Below are 21166 nucleotides of genomic sequence, written 5' to 3' on the forward strand. Positions count from 1 at the left end.
TAAATTGTAGTCAGATGCTTTAGGATTTTGCCAGACTTAGAAATGAGGTTGCACCTTAAACCATATATATAGCCTCCTCTCTAAATGTATATATATACTAAAACCCTTGAACCTGTAAAGCCAGCCAGCCTTTTGACTGAAGAGCATATGTACTTAATTGACAGTAGGTCAATAGTATCTTGATATTATATTGCTATTACTGCCATTAAATGAGGATTTCCCCCAACATTTGTAATATTTTCTTTCCTGTATCTTCTAGACTTCACTGAGGGTTCCCAAGTTCCTGAGAGGCCTCCCAAGCCATACCCTCGGAGGATCAATTCTGAACGAAAAACCAGTAGCTGTCAGCAAGGTGGTGCTCCTGCTCCTGCTCCTGCTCCTGCTGCCGCGCCCTCTCCTCAGCTCTCCAGTGAGATTGAGAACCTCATGAGTCAGGGATACTCCTACCAGGACATTCAGAAAGCTTTGGTCATTGCCCACAACAACATTGAAATGGCCAAAAATATCCTCCGGGAATTCGTTTCTGTTTCTTCTCCTGCCCATGTGGCCACCTAGCACATCATCTCCCTGATACAGCTTTATAGGACCAGTGCGCTGGGAGCTCTTACTCGAGTAGCACCTGAAGGGCAGAGAGGTTCCTTTGGAGACTTCACAATGAAGTCTTGCCTTGTCTGTGGACTATCACATCTGTGGTTCTAAGATTTCAAAGCAGTGGAATGAAAATGGAGCAGCTAGTGTGTTTTATTATTTTATTTGTTTTGAGTTGTCCTTCAGTCCCCACTTAGAGAGAATGCGGTTTTTTTAAAATGGTGGCCTTCTTGGGGAACAATCCCGAAGGCAGTAGGAGAAGTGTTGTGCTGTAAATCCTAATTGAGGATTTAGTCTTAATTAAGACTTTCCTGGGTTAAGAACGTGATTGTGTATGTGTGTTTATCTGTGTGTGGTCATGTGCGTCCTGTGATTGTAAGGTTAACCTTCTGTCTGTGTTCCTCCCAGGAAGGGAATTAGCACAAGAGGTTTAGGAAGGAATCTTTTAAAAACTTGCATCTACTGTGGTATTATATCCAACTCCAGTGTGTATTACAACTTTGACATTCCCCTCTGGCTTGGATTATCATATGCGTAACTGGTCTTTTATTTTTAGAACACCTTCCTTTTGTCCTTTCCTATCTGCACCTTCTTCCTTCACCTTGGTGTCTGTCATTGGCATTTGGCTTGCTATGACCAGCCTTATTGAAGCCAAGTGGCTTATAGGATGTTCTATATTGTGTGTGATGGTATTGGTTCATTTAGTAGATGGATAGGGGAGGGGGGAAGTACTGTTGCTATATCATTATAGTCATGTTTAATATTTGCAGCTAACACTGGTCACTCCAAAGCACTGTTTCTGTAGGAACATTGAATCTGTTAAACTAAGATGTTTGAATTATCATAATTACATAATGACTGATTTGAGGGAAAGGCCTTCAAATACATTCCATGCCCTCCTCAGAAAATAACCTGTGGGAGTCAATTGCCTTGGTGCCAGGTATGTGTATGTCTAATGTAGGTCATGCGTTTTTCTACTTAATGGGAAGAGAAGAGCATTTGTTTCCAGCATGGCTTTCTGGAAGACTGTGAAGCTTTTAGGAAACTTCATTCACGTGTTTTTTTTTACCTTCTTGTCCGTAAAATGCACAAATAGACAGTAGGTTATATCTGTTCAGTTTTTCTTCCCAGTTAATTAATTCCAGCTTGTATGGATGTCTCCCTTTGAACGTGATCCAGGTTATCTTTCAGGAGAAAAATTTTTTTCCCTTTAAGGATTGAGGGTACCATTCATGGTAGCACAGCTTTTTGCTGATAACAAGCACCAATCCTACATTGGTGTCACCTGATAACTTGGTTTTCTTTTGTGCCTATGGCTTTGGGAATGTAGCATACCCTTTCCTTTTTCCCTAGGTCCTGTATACTCTTCAATGACTGCATTCCCCAAAGAAGACATCATTTAGTGTAATAAATGACTACTATAGTCAAAGACAATATGTGAACAGCCAGGCAGTTTGTGTAATTGCAGGTTCATAAAGCAGATTTTTCCCCTCTCTTGTCTTTGTAATAAAACCGTTTCTAACTCTTTTCTTGGCTTTCAGCTACTCATAGATATTTTGATTTTATCCTCTAGTCTCAGCCATTTATGTTTTCATAGTAGACAATACAGGACTTCTTGTTGGTTTGCCATAGTTACCCAGTGTCTCCTCTGTGGAAAACAAGACAGCCCACCTTCAGGTATGGGAGGTCCTGAATTGGTATGGATAGGGGCAGAGGAAAATGGCAATAAGTAAGAAACAGTAACTTAGCATTCCCTTCTAAAAGCCACTGTTTTGTTTGTGGTAACATTCAGTTTTGTATTTTATGTAGATACCAAAGGCCTAAACAAAAGAACTAGGAAAATATGGCAGCAGGTTCCATGGCTACCCACACTAGAAATTTTCCTTGTCTGATATTGCCCATAGTGTGAAGATCTACCAAGAGAATAAAGCACTGATTCTGTATATCTTTTGCATTTTCAAGTTGCATTCAAAACTTTTTCTTTGGAGAATGTGCTCACTTATATAAGCTAAGGGCAAGTTCATGCTTTCTTTTCCTAATGGAGTACTCACATGGCCTATTGGGTACTTCCTGAACTGAAGTACCAGATCCCGTGTTGAACATGTGCACCATTGATTGGTTTGGTCCTTAGCTGGTCAGCTGTGTATCTGTAGGTATTCAAAGTTTAAGACCATTCTGTGAGGGTTATTCTCTTTGACTGGGTGCTCTGAGGGTACACCTGGATCCACGCCTGAGCTTGCCAGGTGAAGTTTTCACATGGCTCTTGTTTTGAGGTTATTTCTAAAACTTTAATTTCTTAAATTTTTCTTTGGCTAAAGGCACTAATAACTCATTCTTCATCTTCTATTTGTATGGCAATTTTTAATTCTTTGGCTCTGCTCTGAATTTAACTAAAATTGCTCTTCACAAGCAGGGTTTATTTTGAGTTTTGGGCAAACCCATCCCTTTCCTCCCTCCTAATTATAAATGGTTCCTCCTCTGTTAACTATCAGGTGGATAAGGTAAAAACTACTTTGATGTTTTCCTTTTTCTTAAATGCATTAGGCTGTTCCATTCAACTCAGTTTCCTGTTTACTCTCTGTCTTCCTGGGTTGCTTTACATAGCCTCTGCCACATTACAGGGTGGCTGCTTTGCAATACATTTACCACTAAAGGGTTCTCAAAGTGGAAAAAACCTTTGGGCTCTATGATATACCTCCCTTTAGGTGAACAATAGATTGGACAATTGATCATCTCAGCATTTATCTGTTACTATTTATGTAAGTAGTGATCTATACCTGTGGATGGCCCTTTCTCTCCGAGCCTCACTCTAGATGTTCTGTCATTCTTTTATTCTCTTTTCTTATACAAACTCTCAACACCAGGGCCCAGGATGTGGGATAGTACTATTGATATCATTTTGCTGTTTTGTGGTTTAAAAAAATAGCATTTTTGTGGGGGTCACTATTCTTCATACTTGAAATATTTATTTCTTCTACATAAAAGTAAAATATATTTTATAGTCCAAATGGACCATAATGAATTTTTGTAAATTTGCTTTCAAAGTAGGAACCCAGCTCTATGCACCCTTTAAGGCACTAATAACAAGATCTAGACCTTTTTTCCTTTCTTTTTTATTGATATAATTGATACATAACATTGTATTAGTTTCAGATATACAAAGTAATAATTCGACATTTGTATACCCTGCAAAATGATCACCACAATAAGTCTAGTAAGCATCCATCACCATACATAGTTCCAAAAAAATTTTTTCCCTTCTAATGAGAACTTTTAAAGATACACTCTCTTGGCAACTTTAAAATATGCACTAAAGATATATAACGCGTTTTGTGGGTGATCGGCAATGGTGTTAATGCAGAATCTTCTCTACCTCACATCATGAAAGTCAGAGGGTGATAGACTTTCTTCCCAAACTGTAAGTCTCCCTTCTTACTGTTGGCTTGTCTGACTCTGCAGTGACCACTGCCCATGGAATAACGGTATTCCAACCATTGACCTGGCTTTTTATCAGTTTTTTTGTTTTTTCATTCAGTAAATGTTTATGAGTGGTTATCATGTGCCAAAAGTGTCAGCTTTGTGTTCTTCCCTGCCATCACTACGTGGTGATTTACCGACATTGGGAGATTGTACTTGGGCATTTGCATTTATTTCCTTATAGAGCTATCCTGGTTAAAATCAGTTCCAAACTTTCTCTTGCTCCGTGTTTTCTCCTTATAGCTTTGCTAATGTCTGGGAGGTTCCTTGGTGTAAGTCTCATGGACACCCACCATTTTAATGTATTTCAGTGGAATCTGTTGATGAGTTGAGGGGTGTGTTGGCTCAGAGTTGCACAATAGGGTAGCTAAATGTTTTAAGCAAAGCATCTGCCCTGAATTCCCTTTCCAATCTGGTGCCTTTCTTGATCCTTTTTATTGAGCTGCTTATGTCCCTGATCCCCCATGTGCCCCATGTTGGGGAGTTTCCTTATCATCTCCTATTCTGTTGGAAGTTGTTTTCCAATTCTTCAACAACCATCCTAATCCTGTGTCTTAGAATGGTTAGAGTAGAATGGTTGAAGGTGTGGGGAAGGAGTGCACGCTTGTCTTTGGGTCCTGATCTTCAATCAGTTATAGAGTCAAGTAGTAAAACAGATTGAATTCAGTTATCTCTTGAGGTGGGAGCTTAGAGAGCTTAGAGACCTAAAAGTTAGTATCAAAATCAACATCATTATTCTCCTGTACTTTCAGGCTGTAGAAATTCCACTTAAAGTGTCCTAACTCAGCATAAAGCATTACTATCACTACTTTGATCTCAATCTACATTAGCAGTCTTTCTTTGGAAATGCATATAGCCATTTAACATATGGAGGTGGGTACATACAGGAAGAAGATCAGGGTTATATCTTTGACTATCCTATTTGGGAATCCTTTGTATGTAAGAAACAAAAGTATTCAAGCTAAAGAAAAGAGGGAGTTGTAAGGATGCAGAGTATTTCACAGAACCCAGGATAAGAAATAAGTTGATTGTTGCAGGGAGCTGGAACTATGAAACTTTGTATCTAGTCCCTTTTCCTGCTTCTCAGTCCATTTATTGGCATGCATGGTCCCAAAATAGATACCCCAGTCCTCAAGTCTGCATGACCTTCCAACTAGGAATCACCATTATCAGATTCCTAGTGCCTCTTAGTTCGTATTCTTAAGAAAGAATGGATATAATCATCCCAGCACATTTATTGGGTATCTACTGGTAACTAGTTATCCTTGCCACACAGGAGTGTGCAACAGCGGCTTACTCCTTCAGAGGGGAGATGAAATGGTGTTCTTAGAGAAGAGGGTATAAATGGGATAGACACTCTAAAAATGATAGTAAACTGCTATCATACTGTTTTTTTCGAGAGTGAAAAGGCAGCTGTGGGACCGTGTCCGAGACATCAAGGAAATTCTTAGGTTTAAATTCAGGGTTTGTCTTTGTTTCTTTATTTCCTATTTTTCTTCCCTTTATGAGTTTTGGTGTCCAAGATTTCTTATCTCCTTTTTAGGACCAGTTTTTCTTGTTTCAAAGCTAGTCTGTTCTTAAGTGACATTTCTTAGCCCTCATTCAATCTCAGGGTTTTTAGCCTTCTTTCATATGATTTAGAGAGCAGATCACAAATCTCACTGTGGCCACAGTGGACTTCTGGGCTTTCTTTCGGGTTCAGTACTAGACCCATGTGGACCCATGGCCTGTGTCCTTGTGTACCCTCCTCTTCACTCTTTCATTTGGTCTTTCCTATATGAGGAGGACTTCTCAATAGTAGTCTTAAACCACCCATCCCAGGTGCCTCAGAAACTACGTTGCTGTAGCCAGTAAGAATATGTAATAGTTTGGGAGAGTTGCTAGAAGATAAATTAGATATAGATTCAGTTTAGAATGGAGTTTTTACTGGAGTTTTTACTGAACTCTTTAGACAGGATATCTTTGTCTTCCTGGTCCAGTTGTCTTCTTTGTAGTCCTGTATCAAACCTTTATTTTTTATTTTTAAAAATTACGCCTCTGCTTGCCTGAATCGTTTTATTTATCTCACCCTAGAGCCTGTCCTGTGTTAAGGCATTTCATAATTACTTACAACTTTTTAAAACTACTGGAGCCATTCGATAAACACAAAAGTAACCTCATAATCCAAAGATATACATTGAGGCACATGATGAAGGGTAGGTCGTCAGACTTTGCATTTGATATTCTAGTTCTAGGCTCCAGAATTAAGGAGCAGAGGGATAGCAGTGCCATGTGCCTCCACAGCATCCTAGGAAATCTGATTGGTTTCAGAGGGGGTAGGGGAGCACTGTGTTTCTTGGTTCCAGAAAGTAGCAAAAGAGTAAGAGCTGGGAAAAGAGGGATGAGCGAGCCTGGTGTGCAGGCTCATTCATTGTTAAAAGTGAAGCACTACTGTTGGCAACAGACTAACAGCTGTTTGGAGAGTTCACTGCCCTTTTCCTTGTATAGTGCTTGAGAAGACAGAGTATAAAGGCTGAAAGCCAGCCTTAGATCTCCTTGATTTGATAGCCAAGCAAATCAGAGTTCTGATTTACCAGTGCCATATTCTTGATTCAGTCCCAAAAATGAATGTGGGAGGTGCCTTGAAGACATTACCTCTCACAAGTTCTCCTTCTACCCCTGAACCAGATTGGAATGCCAAAGGAGGAGTTCTCAATATCTGCTATGTGTAACACCTCAGGCCTTGTTACTGCCTCCATACTCAGGCCCCACAGTGGGGTATACTGTGTGCCCAAGCCCAGCACTTACATATGTGTTAAGGCACCCTGTGTGTGTGTCACTTCTCTCCCTTCCCACCTGTGACCCTGTTAAGATGGGCGAGGGTAGCCATGCTTGTGGCTGTTGGAAACTGAAGGGGCAGAAAGCTACTTACAAGTCTATAGACTGCATATTTTCTCTTCCTTGACTTCTTCCATTTGCTATCTGGGTGAGTAAGCTTGCAGGCCCAGTGCCCGTGAGAGTAGATGCCTCCTGACCTACCCTCTCAGCATGATTTTAGTGTCTTGGTCTTGACCTCCTGCTGAAACATATGTTTAGGCATGGCAGCTATGAAGTACCTCCTACATCTGCTTTTTGGCTGTGGTGACTGGGGATTGTTAACCTTATATATCTTTTTCCTTTATTCAAAACAAAACAATTTTTAGCACACTGAATAAAAGCCAAACATTTTGTGCCTTTCTAAGGCAGCACTGTTTCCAGGCTGCATTTTAGGACTTAATATGGAAATACCAGAGTCTTAGCTTTCCTCTACCTTGAGTGTCACTGGTCTCTACAGTCTAGGGGAAGGGAAGAGTGTTCTGTGTGGCTGAAGAGATGACACATAGATGCCATGATGCTTAGTTGGAAGAAATAAACATTGTATTCTGGGATCATTTGGTTGGTTCCAACAAGAACCAGGTTGAATGCTGTCTCCAGCAAGAAGAGACAGAGTGTTCTGTAATTTCCAGGTATGCTGTGGACCATTTCAAGTGTCCCAGCCTCCTAGTCCTATTAAAGACCCCACTGCATGGAAAAGTGTAGAATGGACTCTCCTGAGAAGGGGAGGTTGTTTACTTTTGTCCTTTCCATTTGCTGGATCCTGAACTGGCCTAGACCTCCTTCCTCTCCTTTTTTATCTGAAGACTTCAGACCTAAAGCATTAAGCAGCTAGCGCCCTCTTCAGGGTCCACTTTTCCCCTCGGAAAGGCAGCAAATACCATGTACAAGAAGCCTATCTTTGGTGTTGTGGCCATTAGGTTTCAGGAAAAAAGTTTCCTGTGTAATGACATTTTACTTCTCTCTTTCCCTTTTCTCAGTTCTTCCCTGCCTTTAACTAATAAAGAATTTGGAGATAGAAACAATTCTTTTTAAAGTCCTCCTTATTTAGGATTTTGACATTCTTGATGTGGGTGGGGCTGGAGAGAACTTGATGCTTTCTCCAGAATGAGTCCCAATTTGTATATCAGTGTTAAAACATGAAAACTTAGATGAGATTTTTGTGGACTATTTTAAAATGTGTTATTAATATAAAAAATTTTTATATTAGTAGTATTTAATCATTCTCACATGTAAAGAATAAGAAAACAGAAGGTAAATATTCTTACAGAGAAGAGCAGAGCTTTAAGATTCATTTTCATTTTAAGACCATTTTGTTTTGCCAATGTGTTAATGTTTAGAGGTCTGTTATACTAATGTTATTTATTAATTTTTTCATTTCCATACACAGTTAACTAAAGAGCTTTTTTAAGCACCCATGTCTGTAAAAAATATTTTTAAATAAAGTTTCTTTTGTTGTAGCAGTCTTGAGTTCTTGTTCATTCACGGGATGGAGTGAAACGTTGGGCAGCTGTAGGCCCACTTACCATATAGCAAGTCTGTACTGCTACATTAACGGCAAGTTTAAGTGACAGGAAAGCATAGAAAAAGGGCAAAAGCTCCTTGCCAAGAACCTACCAGGCCCTGCAAGCTGCCTAGAGCAGGGCAGCTCTGCTGTAGAGCAGGAGGAGGATCACCCTGCGTGGCAGAGCTCGAGCCATTTGCACAGAAGCGGAGGTAACCCCTGGTCTCTGCTGCCACCTGCAAAAGGTTTTGTGTTCCTTTTTGTACAGTTACAATTCTGCAGGCCTCAGGTTGCCCCATGGCTCCGTGATAAATAAAAAGCAGTATAAGATTTCTGGGACAATTAAGCTTTATTTTTCACGTATATACACATATAAAGGAAACAATCTGCAAATTTACACACAACAAAACATATATACATACAGACATGTGCGTGCACACACACACACCTCAAAATCTAGCCAGGCCCCCATTTCTCGTCCATAAAGTACCATCTTCCCATTAGGGCCCCTCTTGGGTTCTAGGCCCATCTGCTCAGTTTGTGGGAGTTTGGTGCTAGTATAACCTTAATCCCCATAAAGGACCATCTGGAACTCATCTCTGTCCCCTACTCTCAGTTTTCAGTCTCAAATTATCCCTTGAGAGGGCTATGGGAGCCAAACAAATATAGCTCAGGCTCAATGGCCTTAACTCTGAAAAATAGTGCACAGCTTCCACACTGCAGGGACAATGAGATACACCCAGCAAATCTTTTAAGGAATAACACCAGTTTCTGGCTGCTGCCCAGAGAAAGGAGTGTCACAAAAGGGACTCGAACCAGGCAGGCAATTGCTTCCAGATAACTGCTGGGGTACTCTCCAGAACCATTGTGAATAACATACTTTACCAGTGGAAAGGGGCCTGGGCTCAGTGCATCTTCACTTCAGTGACACAACAGAATTACAAAGCCAGCCTTTGGGGCAGGAAATCAGCTCAAGATAAATAGGCTACCTAATTCAATAGCTGCTGGTAGAAGACGAGTATTTACATCCATAACGTGTAAAGGGAAACAGTCTATAAGAAACTCCTACCCATTACTGGAATATTGAGGTCTCCTCCTTGGGATGAGCATCACTCAACAAATTGAGATAGTAGTGGATTGGTCCCTGAGGAGGGGGCTTTCAGGGCCACATCAGGTTCTCAGGATGGTTCTGGTCCTAGCCCATTGGCCTTCTGAAATGGGATCTGCAGGTGAGCCGGAGCAGGGGTTTCTCTGTCATCCACTTTAGAGGCCATAGTGACCATCCTGAGTGCTGGAGACGAGGGTGAGCAGGGGACATGTCCAGGCAGGGAGGAGAGTTCAGTGTGATTCAGTGGTTAGTGCCTCAGATCGATATATTTCTCTCCCTAAAAAATGGAGGAAGAGGATAAATAAGAGGGGAATGTGAAGATAGTGACCAGAGTTCAGGGTGTGAGCACTAGAAGTGAGGAGGAACTGAAGCATAAGCTGATGAACTAGGTGCAGCAGCCTGGAGCGAAGAGGCAAAGGTGGATATGACAGGGCAGGGGAGGAGAATCTAGCCCCCAAGTCAGACTGGGCCACACTTTGTGCCTCATGACCTGAGCCACAAAGACTGTTCAGGAAAGGGTGATGGGATGGGACAGGGTCTTTGCTCTCAGTCTTGGTAGCTACCCTTTCCAGGGTCCCTCAGCTACTTGCCTGGCCCTACCATCTGTGAGTAGTGTTATGAGGATGAGATAGGGTCTGCTCCCAACCTCAAACAGAGAATGAAAGACAGAAGGTGTTAGTGTTCAGGGGAATTAGAACTATTAGTCCCTGTTGCTCCCAATCCCTGAGGCTGTGTCAGGCACTGGCCATAGGAACTGCCTCCTACCTGGTCTCCTGGAGCCCTCTTGTCACCGTTGCTGCCCTGTAGGAGGCCCATCTCTTCTGGGAGCTTATCTGACTTAACTTCAACTACAAATTCACTCTTACGAGACGGGGACAGCGTGCTGGGAGGAGGGAGGGAGGCAAGAGGTTGGCAACTCAGGGTCAAGGGAAGGACGGGCTTTTGGGAAGGACTTGGACCAGGTGATGAGCTCTTCGGTGTTCTGGGGCCAACGCAGGGGAGGGAAACAGGTTATGAATGAAACGGAGGCGTGGGTGATGGAAGCTAGGTAGTGGGGCAGTAAAGCAGAGAGTGCTCAGACCCGGTATCCCACTCCCACTCCTAAGGGGCAAGTGGGCACTGGGGCAGGCAGGGGAACATCCCCAGGAGGCAGCAAGCTGGGTAGCATGAGATGGGGTGTGGGCGGGGTGCTAGGAACTGTGCTTACATCTCTTGTTTTCCTGACCGCCCACATGGCAGCTTGCCCTTCTTGTAGAAGAAATAGAGGACAGCACCCAGCACAGCCAGGACCAGGACGCACACGGTCACAGCAACGATGACCACACCTTTACTTTCAGGCTCTGGCAGCTTTTTCTCTGTCCCACAAAGACACTTTTAGTCACTCTCTGCCCACCCAACCTAGGGCTGACAGAAGATGAGCCATGCTCACCTTTCCTGGCAGGAATTCCCAAGGACGATCAGGGCAGAATGAAGATGCCCTGGTATGGCCCTATTCTTGGGCCAGACCTGGCTTACCTGTGGAAGTACCGTTGGCTCTGGTATGAGGACTGACAGTGGAGATGCTGAGGCCAGTGGTACTATTGGAGTCTGTTGGGAGAGCAGTTAAATGGATTGGGACAGGGGTTAAGAAGAGCACAAGCTGATGTCTATGCTTGGGTGTGCTCCTGCCATACTCTGCAGGACAAGGCCCTTACCCAGCTCCAGCAAAATGATTGTAGTGTTTTTGCCCAGGGAGTTGGAGGCCACACATTCAGCACCTGTCTCCAACAGCTCTGGAGTCACAAGGACATTCAGGATGCTCAGGATGCTCTGCGGATCCTGGTCTTGTTCACTTGTCTACAACGAAGGAGGCACAGCTCAGGGGTTGGGGAGGATGTCCAGTTATGGCAGCAAAGCCTGGGCAGGGATTAATAAGAGCACAAAAAGATGAGATGTGCCAGCTCACCAAGCCCTCAACATTCCAGGAAATGGTGGGCCGAGGATGTCCTGATGCTTCACAAGAGAGATTCAACACCACGTTCTCCTGTACCCACATCTTCCTCTCCTTTAATGCCATCCATGGGGGCCCTGGAAAGGCAGAGGGTAGGGTGAGGCAGCAAACTACATTAACCAACCTCCCCTATCCCCACAAAGCGCCCCAGGGCAGTGGGTGGCTTGTTGTCCTCAAAGAGCTTGAAACCACACAGCTTGGGGTGGCTTCAAGGGGCCACCTGATTTCTGCCAAGAGGGCCTCACCAAAAATGGCCACGTTGACCAGCTGTGTGCGGTTTAGGCCGGGTACACTAGGCACAGATGCCACGCAGCGGTAGCCTCCCCCTGCTTCCCGTTTCAGGTTGTGTAATTGGAGCACAGGCCCCTTTTTCAGCACCTGGCCTGTCTGGAGTGAGAGACATGTCAGAGGTCATTCCCAGCTCCACCTACCCCATAGTCCCAAGGCCACCAGGGTACCTTTTCTCTCAGCCACTGGAACTCAAGGGCCTGGTTACTCTCTGCCTCACAGGTCAGCGTAAGGCTGCTGCCCTCCTCACTCTCAGGGGCTGGGGGGCTCACCCGGATATCAGACACATCTGGGGACACAGCAACAATGTCAGCCTGCTTGGGGCAGGACAGGGCAGAGTCCCTCTTGCCCCAGCCTGGTCCCTGGAACTGAGCCCCAGCCCCTCACAGTTCACCAGCAGCTCCTGTTGGCCACTCAGTAGTGATGCCATGGTTTCCAAGTCCAGGCCCTGACACTCGTAAAGTCCACTGTGCTCCTTCTGGGCGCGCGCCAAGACCAGGACCCCATTGTCATCGGTTGTCTCCTCCTCCATCTCCTTGGTGCTGAGATTCTGGGAGAGGATGAAAGGGTAAGCAGAATGCACCTCCAGCCCCTCTTACCTCCCTGTCTGCACCAGGCCTCAGGCCCTCCACACCTGCTTACTGATGCTGAAGTGGGGTGGAGGGTTGCCATCAGCCAGACACCTGATTTCCACACGGTCCCCTTCCTTCAGCATTCCTACAGGCTCTACTTCCAACCACACTTTCTCCGCTGGGTCTGCACAGCAAAGGGGCTAGCTCTCAGCTCACACTGCCCAAGCTGGGCAAGAAGAGGCTAGCAGGTGTCTCCCCCAGGCTCAGCCCCCGTGTAATGGTTAGTACTCACAGAAAACAGGGACAGTGACTTCCCTTGATTCCTTCATGTGGTTCCCACTAGGCAGCCGGTAGTTAAGCTCACAGTAAAATTGGGCATCCTTGTCCTCCTTAAGAAGCTGTGCCTTGAGAACACTCCGTAAGGTGTACAAACCACTTGACTCTACGATCTGGGACGACTGAATGTGGACCCCTAGGCAGGGAGGAAGGGGAGAAGAGCCAGGCCTCAGCCCTGCCTCCAAACCACTCACAGTCTCCTCAAGGGTTGGCAAGGGGGACCTAAAGGGACCCTACCACCTGCTAAGGGCAAGGTACAAATGGCAAGTTGACACCTTTCAACCCAGAAGTTTCACTGCTCATTTTCTACCCTGGACAAACACTTACACAGGCGCACATATACCAGGATGTGTGGAAATAGTGCTTCAAATGGAAAAAAGAAATGAGGAAACATTCTAGATGTCCACTTAATGAATGGTTAACTAAATTACATTATATACATCCTATGGAATCCTGGGCAGTAGGCTAAATAATCAGGTAGATCTAAATAGACTAACCTGGAAAGATTTCCAAGACTCATTGTCAAAAGGAAAACAAAAGTGTATAACAATGTAGACCACACAATACTATTTAGGTTAGGGTTTCTCAGCCTCAGCACTACTGATGTTTTCGGCCAGATGATCGTTGTGGGGCTGTGCTGTGCACTGTAGAATGTTTAGCACCATCTCCGGCCTCTGCCCATTAGATGCCAATAGCACCCCTCCATTCGTGACAACCAAAAATATCTCCAAACATTGAAAAATGTCCTGGAGGGGGAGTAAAATCATCCCTGGTTGAGAACCACTCATTTAGCTAACAAAAAACAAAAGCTTGTATATTCCTAGATTTATTAACATGTGTAAGTACATAGAAATAGGCTTAAAAGAACACACATTGATAGAGCTTACTTCTGGGGCAGGAAGGAAATCTTCCTTCTAGATTTTCTGTACGGTTTAAATTCGTATAATAATATTTTCAAGCAACACTTGTGTACTTAAAAAAAAAGTAAAATCAAATGTTAGGTGGTCTGTGTGTGGTGCCATAAGCATGACTTTAAAGGGCTGAGAGGGCTACTCACGGTTCTTCTCCTCCTTCAGGGGCTGGCCATTCTTGTACCAAACGACTTGAGGAATGGGGTACCCATTCCGTCCCACACATGTAGCAACCTAAGAAGGACAGGGTGAGTTTCCCTGCCCTGAGACCCCACCAAGACCCGCCTTAGCTTCTACTTACCACCTACCCACCCTGGCATATCTCACCTCCTCAGGCTCCCTACTGTTTATAGGAATGCCCAAAGCATTGACCTGGATGCTTGGCTCCTCTGGAGCCTCTGCAAGGGAGAGAAATGAAGAGGAGCATGAGACCGGCACTTCATATGACCCACTGCCCACAAGGTACACCTATCAGATGGGGCACTCACTGTAGACACGGAGCTGGATGCGGTGCTCCTGGGACCGAGGGCGCTTGCCCTGGCACAGGAAGATGCGCTCATCATGGGGGGTGACATATGTCAGGGCAAGAGTAGTCCCCTTGTCCTGGAGGCTGAGTCGGTGCTGGTACTCCCCAGGTTCGCTCTGACCCTGGCCCTGGCGCACGCGGAAGATGAGTGTCGGCTTCTCTTTGTGGACCTAAGGGGAGGGTGGTAGAGGAGGTGGGGGTCCTGGGCCTACATGAAGGGTACAGCCACCACCTCCCCTCCCCCACCCCACTGCCCTCTCTGGAGCCCTAGCACTCACAGAAAACCAATCAACATGGCTGAAGTTGCCCTGGGAATGGGAAGGACCACACTTGAGAAGGGCTGTGCTGCCCACTTCTACCTCCACCAGCTCAGGCTCAGGCTGCTCCACCTCTCCAGGCACACCTGAAGGTGAGGGAGGAGGAACACTTCAGCAGTTGTGTCAGCTCCAGCTGCTCTCCATCCCCTCCCCTCTCTGCAGCTGTTCTTCCTGCCACTTTGAGAGTCTGAAGAGGCCTCTGTCCTCTCTTAACCTTCAATCCACTCTCTACCCTCTGCACCCGGCCAGCCTTCTCCCAGTTCAAAGCAGTTGGGATGGTTATCTCTGGTCATTGAAGCAGAGACCCTGAGCACCAGGCATCTCCCAGATGAGGCTGGCAGAGGGGCAACCCAGGCTCTGGGCCAAGAGGAAGGCTCCTTTCCTTCCAGGGCCCCCCCTCTCTGAGTGATCTCAGATTTTGGGAATGTAAGGCATGTGCCAGGCTGGGGCACACAAGCCCCTTTGTGCTCTCACATCCAGAAGAAGACATCACTACCTTTTGCCCCCCAAATACCCTCCTCGAATTCCTCACAAGACTCAGTAGGCCAATCCTAGCCAGAAGCTCCCTAAGCAGCACCTCCATCAACATCCTACACATTCCTGGGACCCCATCCTGGGAGTCTTGTGAGTGGGGAGGGGTTAGAGTGACCCCCAGGGGTCAAGGCAAGGGCCAGGCAGTGGGCAGGAATGACGTCAGTGGTGCCAGCGTGCTGGCTGCCCTGTGAGGAGGTGATGTCACTCCATCTCATCTGGCTGGATTCTGGGATGCCTGGGTTGTTGCCCTGGGCTGGCTCTGGACAAGGACAGACGAAGTGGTTTCCGACCCTGAGCAGAAGCCTCAGATGCCTGATTTTTGTTTCCCCAGAGCTAGAAGAGCAGGGCAGGGTGGGGGCTGAACTTCCTGCCGTTGTGGAGCCTCGTTTAGCCCTTTCTCCAGAAATACAGTCAGCTTGGGAAGTCAGCAGCCAGGGGTACCCCAGGGACGCTGTCGGCACTGGGCATCAGGCCAGCGACCTGGGTATTGCCTAGCCCTCCCCTTTCCCAGCTGGAGAGCGGCTGCAGTCTGCTGGAAGGAGCCAAGAGAAACACGCGACCCCACTGCGGGCCATACAAGGGCAGCGTGGACCCGGGAGGTCCGGCTCCCAGGAATTCGTGCACAGGCGCTCTTCCCACCTAAATGCGGTCCCATTCCTGGAGATGTAACAAGTCAGGGGCGCTTCCACTCTGGGAACTCTCAATCCTTCGTCTCTGCCACCTGTGAGCCCATCACCCGGTACACGCGAGGCGACCCGCACCGTCCCCCAGCCCCTGCCAACGCCCAACTCGGGTGGGAACCGCCGTCCCTCCCCGCCTCGTTTACCTCCAGCCTGGCTCGAAGCCCAGGCGGGAGAAGGAGGGGTCGGAGCACCCCCTCCAGTTAAGAAAGCTGCCTTTTCCAGCAACAGGCGGGAGCGGAATTTACGATTTGGGGATGATACTCTCTAGCTGCGCCTCCCGTCACCGCTCCAACTGCAGGCGCCCAGAGTAAGTACCTAAAGAAGAGCTCTCCCCAGCGCCCCAAGAGGCTCGGCTCTACTCCTCCTCACCCCGGGCGGCAGCCTCCTCCCGCCTCCTACTCTTGCTCCGGGGACACTCGAATTAGAGGCTGCAAACTGAATGCGAAGAAGAGTGCTGTGCGCCAGGGATCCGGGAAGGAGCGGCGCGTGCTGGAGCGCAAAGCGCCGGCCCCCGCCGCGAAGCCAGATCCGCTCCCGGAACGCTCCGCCGAAGACCCCCGGCCGGGCCCTTCACAGGGCAGGCCCCCAAGCGATCTAACTCACCCGCGGCGTGGCGACCGCAGCAGCAGGCGGCGAGTAAGAAGGCGCAGACAAGCCTGGACAGACCCATGCTTCCCGGCCTGAGGGAGAGCGCCAAGTGAGCGAGCTCGCGGCCGCCCGGGCTTACGTCAGGGGGGCGGGGGGGGCCCTGGCCCCCGGGAGGCCCCGCCCCGCAGCCCCCCGCCCCCGCCCTGAGTGTGTGGCGGGGCCCGCGCCGCGAAGCCGGGAGTCGAGTGGAGCAACCCCGCGCAGAGGCAGGCCACAGCCTGCCTCCCAGCCCCCAGCTAGGGAAGGGTGAGGGGGCAGAGACAGGTGTCTCAGGCCGAGCAGAGCGGCTGAGGCGGTAGCAAGGAAAAGCTGGCTCGGATGCCCAGAGTCGTTCCGGTCAGAACCGACGATTCTTCACCCTCGCTCTGCATCTACCAGCCGGCCTTGGTGTCCTCAGTGGGGGCCTTCCATTCAGGCTCCTCTCCCCGCCTTCTCCTCTACCCGGCCGGACCCCTGCCACAGAGAAATCGGCCGGCCACGGTCGCTTCCCAGAACGATTGCACCATTGTGGCTGCTGCCGGCCTGGCACTGCCCCCACGCCTCGCAGTCCTGGTAGCTTTGAGGGAAGAACCCTGGGCCAGATCCCACAGACTGAGAGGTATTGGGGAGTGGAGATGGTGCCTTATGGGCTGTCCTTTCAAACTTAAACTCCTGTAAGTCTGTCCTTGACTGAAGGAAGGAGGGAGGTAGCTGAATTCACTGGCCCAAGGTTTTCATACTCGTCCAAGTCCAGGCCTTTTGAATTGTTTTTTGCCCTCTTCACTCATTGAACTTAGCTTTGGACTTAGTTTCCCCTCACCTGAATGAAGAAAAGAGGGGAAGAAAGAATTAATATGTGAAAGGACTGCAGCTTGAACCCTGAAAATCTGTTGCTGTTTCTGATAGTTGAAAGGACCCCCTGCAGCAAGGCTCCACCCCTCTCAACCCATCCACCTCCAGGCTCCCCCAAATCCATAGATAGATCATAGATGGGAGCTCAAGAGCTCAGCACCTGGGGGTGGGGGAGGGGGAGGAGTCACATCTAGTTTCAGACAGCCTGGCAGGAGGGGAATCTACAACTCCCCTTCTTCCCCTTCTCCTGGCTTCTTGAACTAAGGCTCTGGGAAGTGGAATGGGCTCTTGCCTCAAAGAGACCCAGCACCCTGGTCCTTGGAACTCCTTCAGCAAGGAGGGTCAAATAGGGGCTTAGATTTGGGGTGGAGGCCTGTCACCTAGCCTGGCAGACTTTCTGCTGGTTGGGGGAGGAGCAGGGTGAGGCAGCAAACACCAGAGATGGACAGGTGACTTGAGAAAATGCTCTGAGATGGTGTTTTGATGATGCAGAGATGACTCGCAAACCACATCAGCCTTTCTTTCTTTCAGAACCTTGCTAATCCCTTCCTCCCTCTCCATTAGTCTCCAGCCAGGGGCCGTGCCAAGCTGGCCAAGCCAGGGGCCTGGAGCCAGGGTGAAGAGAGAAAGACAAGGACCATGGCTCCCAGTCTCCCAGAATGAATGTATGGACTGGCCTAGGGCCCAGAGTGGAATGGATGAGCTCGTTTGTCTGCAGAGGCAGGAGCAGGAATGGCTGAAGGATGCTATTTGCCCTGACAAGCTCAAAGCTGGGCGTGGAACTCCACTTCCTCTCCCCTCTCCCCTTTCCCTTAACACCATTAACTAATTATTCTCCTCTCTCCAGCCTGAAAACAATGCCAGCTAACCACCAAGGACAGTCAGTTCAGAATTATTCTGCCTGAGGAGAGTGAAGCGAGGTGGGGGTAGAGAAGCTATCTCTGCAGTGAAGGGGAAATGAGATTAGAGGCCAGAGTGACATCCTTTCCCTACTTGGCCCCACCAAATAAACACAAGAGATTGTCCTTTAATGAAGCAAGTAGCATGGGACAATCTGAGCAAACAGGGGGCAGACATATTGGGATGACTTAATGAGGGGCGCACCAGAGAGGTCAAAACTTCAGAGGGGATTTAGAGTGGACTGGAAACAGGAAGGAAATGGGCAGAACAGTGTAGAGGGAGCAGCTCTCTAGCCCCTCTAAAATGCCAGAAGATAGAGCTTCAGCAGTCACAGGAAAGAGAAGGTACAGAGGAAGAATTCGCAGCAAGAGGATTGAGATCCAGCAGGAGGGGAGACAAAGGAGGCAATGATGGGTCTTCTACCAGCAGAGACTCTCACTCCTGGACTAGGTTAGAAGCACCTTTATCCAGAGGTAGGCCAAGGTCAGAAGAAGAGGCCCCAGGCCAGAGTCCTAATTCTTTGTTTGATTTCTCTGCAGAAGGAAGGGATAGGAAGGCTGCTTTCCTGAACCCCCATGGTAGACCTGGGCTATTCAGACGAGAGGACTTGCTCTGTGGAAGGCCCTTTGTTGTGTCTCTCTGGCATAGGTCTGACCACAGGCAGAGACACTGAGGCTGGACAGGGTGTTGGCCATGTTCTGGGTCTCTCAGCTAAAGTCTCAAGGGCGGGTGGAGCTTTCATTTCATTTTAAGGAGAAGTGGAGAAGAGTGGAGTCACAGCTGCAGTGGAGTTGGAGGTAAAAAGACAAGGATGGATCTGCCTCAGAGGCTTAGTGGGGTGAAATCTGAACCTAGGAGCCCTTCCTCGGCTCTGGCACGGTGGACACAGTGGCTTCCCACCCACCCTTCTGGTCCAGGAGCCTCTGTCAGGAGGATGTGAGAAGGGGCAGGCTGGACAGAGGAAGGAAGCTGATGAAGACAAGTTTGCAGCTGTAATGAGAAGGAGCTAGAGGTGGAGGAGGGTGGCCCAGCAATCTTGGCAATAATAGAGGCTGGGAAACCCCCTTGACTGGCTGGAAAATAGGGTTCAATCTGGGTTGTAGGGGAGGTAGGAGAATTTTTCCAGAATGGGGGTCTTAATTGGGAGGAAAATGTGTGGAGGGAACAAAAAACAGGGTGGGAGGTAGGTGAGGGCAGTTGTTGCTGAGGACATCATTATGGCAGGAAACCGGATACTGGGGGGCTGGGTGGAAGACGTGGGGAAGAGATTGAATGGGGGGAAGCAGCCCCTATCCTGGTGAGACACACTGTCACCCATTTCCTTCACACCTGACATAGAACAGGAGGGAGGGGGTACCTGTCTGGATTGAGGTGGGCTCCAGAAACACTGTGGAGGAGGAAGGTGACTTTGGGGGATGGGAGGAGCTATTTTAAACTTGGAACAAACGTGAGTGAGTTCATCTCCACCCTGAGTGCTGGAGGCGGCAAAGGCCCCATTGTACAGGGGTCCAGAAAAGGGGAGGGGGAGGGGGTGAGCAGCACAATGGCTCCTTACAAATGTCAGAGCAGGCAGGGCCTGAGAAGGGTGGGGGGCGGGGGTTTTCATCACAGCTGGCCTACTGAACTCTGGGGTCCAGCCAGGCTGGGGCTTGGACAAGAGGGTTTTCCACTCACACAAAGCCCCCTGTTAGGGAGCTAGGGTCTCTGGCATCAGTGGGCCATCCTGGGGAGGGGGCTATGGGTAGGATTCCCATACCCTGGCTTTCCCAGGAACTGCAGGGTCTGTTCCCAGGCTCCCAGCATTCCAATGACTCCCCTGGGAGCTGCTGGCCTCTCCTCTCAGCCCCTTTCCTGCCAAGGAGTTGGGGGAGAGGAGAAAGAGGATGTGGATGTATGTACAGGAACTCTTCCTGGGGAGGAGGGACCCTTCGGTCAGAGGGAGGGGACAGAGTGTAGGGGGGTGTTGAGGGTATCCACAGCCGTTCCATCCTGGTCCCCATCATGCTGAATCCTTAGCCAGGGGACTGTTTGTCACTTTTGTCTCCTCTGACCCCAGGGGCCTCTCCAAGTGGACAGCCCTCCAGCACCCAGGGCCACAGCCCAGGGGATCCCAAGGCATCCCAGGAGCCCCTGCTCCCCAGGTCTTGCCCAGTGGAGGCTGCGGGGAGGCGGGGTATCTGGCTGCAACTTGCAGCAACCCAAACATTACCATAAATGCTCAGACCCAGCCTCAGGCCGGGCCAGAGAGGCTCATGCTGGGTGGGGCATGGTGTGTGTGTATGGAGGCGGGGGACTCTGGGGCTCTCCGGAAGCTCAGAATCCTGTCTCCAGGCCTTTCCCAGCACAGGGCTGGCAGCTTGATTCAGTCTGCTTGCTATCCCATCTGTCAAGGAAAGAGTAGGACCCTCCAGCCAGGATTTCAGCATTGGGACAGTGGTGGGGGTTTTTTGAGTCTCCCTCTAGCTCTGCGGGACCCACACCTGTCATCTCTAATAATGGACCCTCCCACCTCCAATCCTGGATGTCAGTTCTCTGGCCTCTGAGGGCCTAAACTCTTTCCCACCTGCTCCTCCCACCTTAAATTTTGGGAATGAAGCATGTTGTGGGCCAGGGAAGAGGGATGTGAACAGGATACTGGGAGGTTACACCTCTCCCACGCAGAGAATTACATATCCGCTTTCCAAAATACCACCAACCCTGGGGTAGAGGGAGGAATGTCCCCAGAAAGCTGTTTAAATTTGATTTTGAATTATCCCTGAGGAATGGCCAGCTAGTCTACAGGAGAGAAATGGGAAACCTAGGGATGCTAGTTCTGGGTCTCTGGGAACCTCACCTACTTGAAGGCCACTTCTACATTAGTTTTCCCTTTCGCATTGAGCTTGGAGCAACCCAGGAGGAGTACTGGAGGAGGGAGCCTTGTTCCACTGCATCCCTGGTAGGGCCTATGACCCCGCTGTAGTTGCCACAGCTGATCTTGGTGGAGTGGGGAAAGGTGGGAGGAAAGAAAAGAGGGGAGGCAAGCTGGAGTCTGCTCCCTCCCTGCCTCCCTGACCCACATCCCAGCGGCTGGGGCTTCAAGAGAACTTGAAAGGTGGAGAGA

At 48.6% G+C, this 21166-nt stretch overlaps 2 protein-coding genes across 3 annotated transcripts in view; one reads left to right on the top strand and one right to left on the bottom strand.

Annotated features, from left to right (window-relative positions):
* CBL (Cbl proto-oncogene) overlaps positions 1-8381 on the top strand; it is a 96325-nt gene extending 87944 nt beyond the window's left edge. Inside the window, exon 16 of the mRNA XM_016139367.2 lies at positions 260-8381. Coding sequence (XP_015994853.2) covers positions 260-555 — 296 coding nt within the window. The 3' untranslated portion in view covers positions 556-8381. The remainder of the gene's footprint in view (positions 1-259) is intronic.
* Positions 8382-8752: 371 nt separating this feature from the next.
* Positions 8753-16426, bottom strand: MCAM (melanoma cell adhesion molecule). 2 transcript variants are annotated; one of them, XM_016139376.2, is made up of 16 exons: positions 16291-16426; positions 14432-14556; positions 14116-14323; positions 13955-14025; positions 13774-13861; positions 12673-12852; positions 12443-12564; positions 12196-12358; positions 11979-12097; positions 11766-11907; positions 11476-11597; positions 11225-11366; positions 11046-11117; positions 10738-10885; positions 10296-10413; positions 8753-9807 (listed from the first exon to the last, which is right to left on the bottom strand). In XM_016139376.2, exons 1-16 carry the CDS (start codon positions 16355-16357, stop codon positions 9778-9780), a joined length of 1917 nt encoding a protein of 638 aa, XP_015994862.2. In that variant the 5' UTR covers positions 16358-16426; the 3' UTR covers positions 8753-9777. The 2 variants fall into 2 exon arrangements, with proteins under 2 accessions (XP_015994862.2, XP_015994863.2); XM_016139377.2 differs by lacking the exon at positions 10296-10413.
* Positions 16427-21166: the final 4740 nt, after the last annotated feature.

Source organism: Rousettus aegyptiacus, unplaced genomic scaffold (genome assembly GCF_014176215.1).
Source record: "Rousettus aegyptiacus isolate mRouAeg1 unplaced genomic scaffold, mRouAeg1.p scaffold_m13_p_5, whole genome shotgun sequence".
Taxonomy (NCBI): Eukaryota; Metazoa; Chordata; class Mammalia; order Chiroptera; family Pteropodidae; genus Rousettus; species Rousettus aegyptiacus.

What these genes read in the sequence shown, in the direction of transcription:
- MCAM (XM_016139376.2), bottom strand. Translation starts at nt 16,357, where the DNA reads ATGGGTCTGTCCAGGCTTGTCTGCGCCTTCTTACTCGCCGCCTGCTGC. An exon ending in AGTCACTGTCCCTGTTTTCT is followed by an intron (nt 12,565 to 12,672) that starts GTGAGTACTAAC and finishes TTTGCTGTGCAG; the next exon opens with ACCCAGCGGAGAAAGTGTGG. An exon ending in ACTTCAGCATCAGTAAGCAG is followed by an intron (nt 12,359 to 12,442) that starts GTGTGGAGGGCC and finishes ATCCTCTCCCAG; the next exon opens with AATCTCAGCACCAAGGAGAT.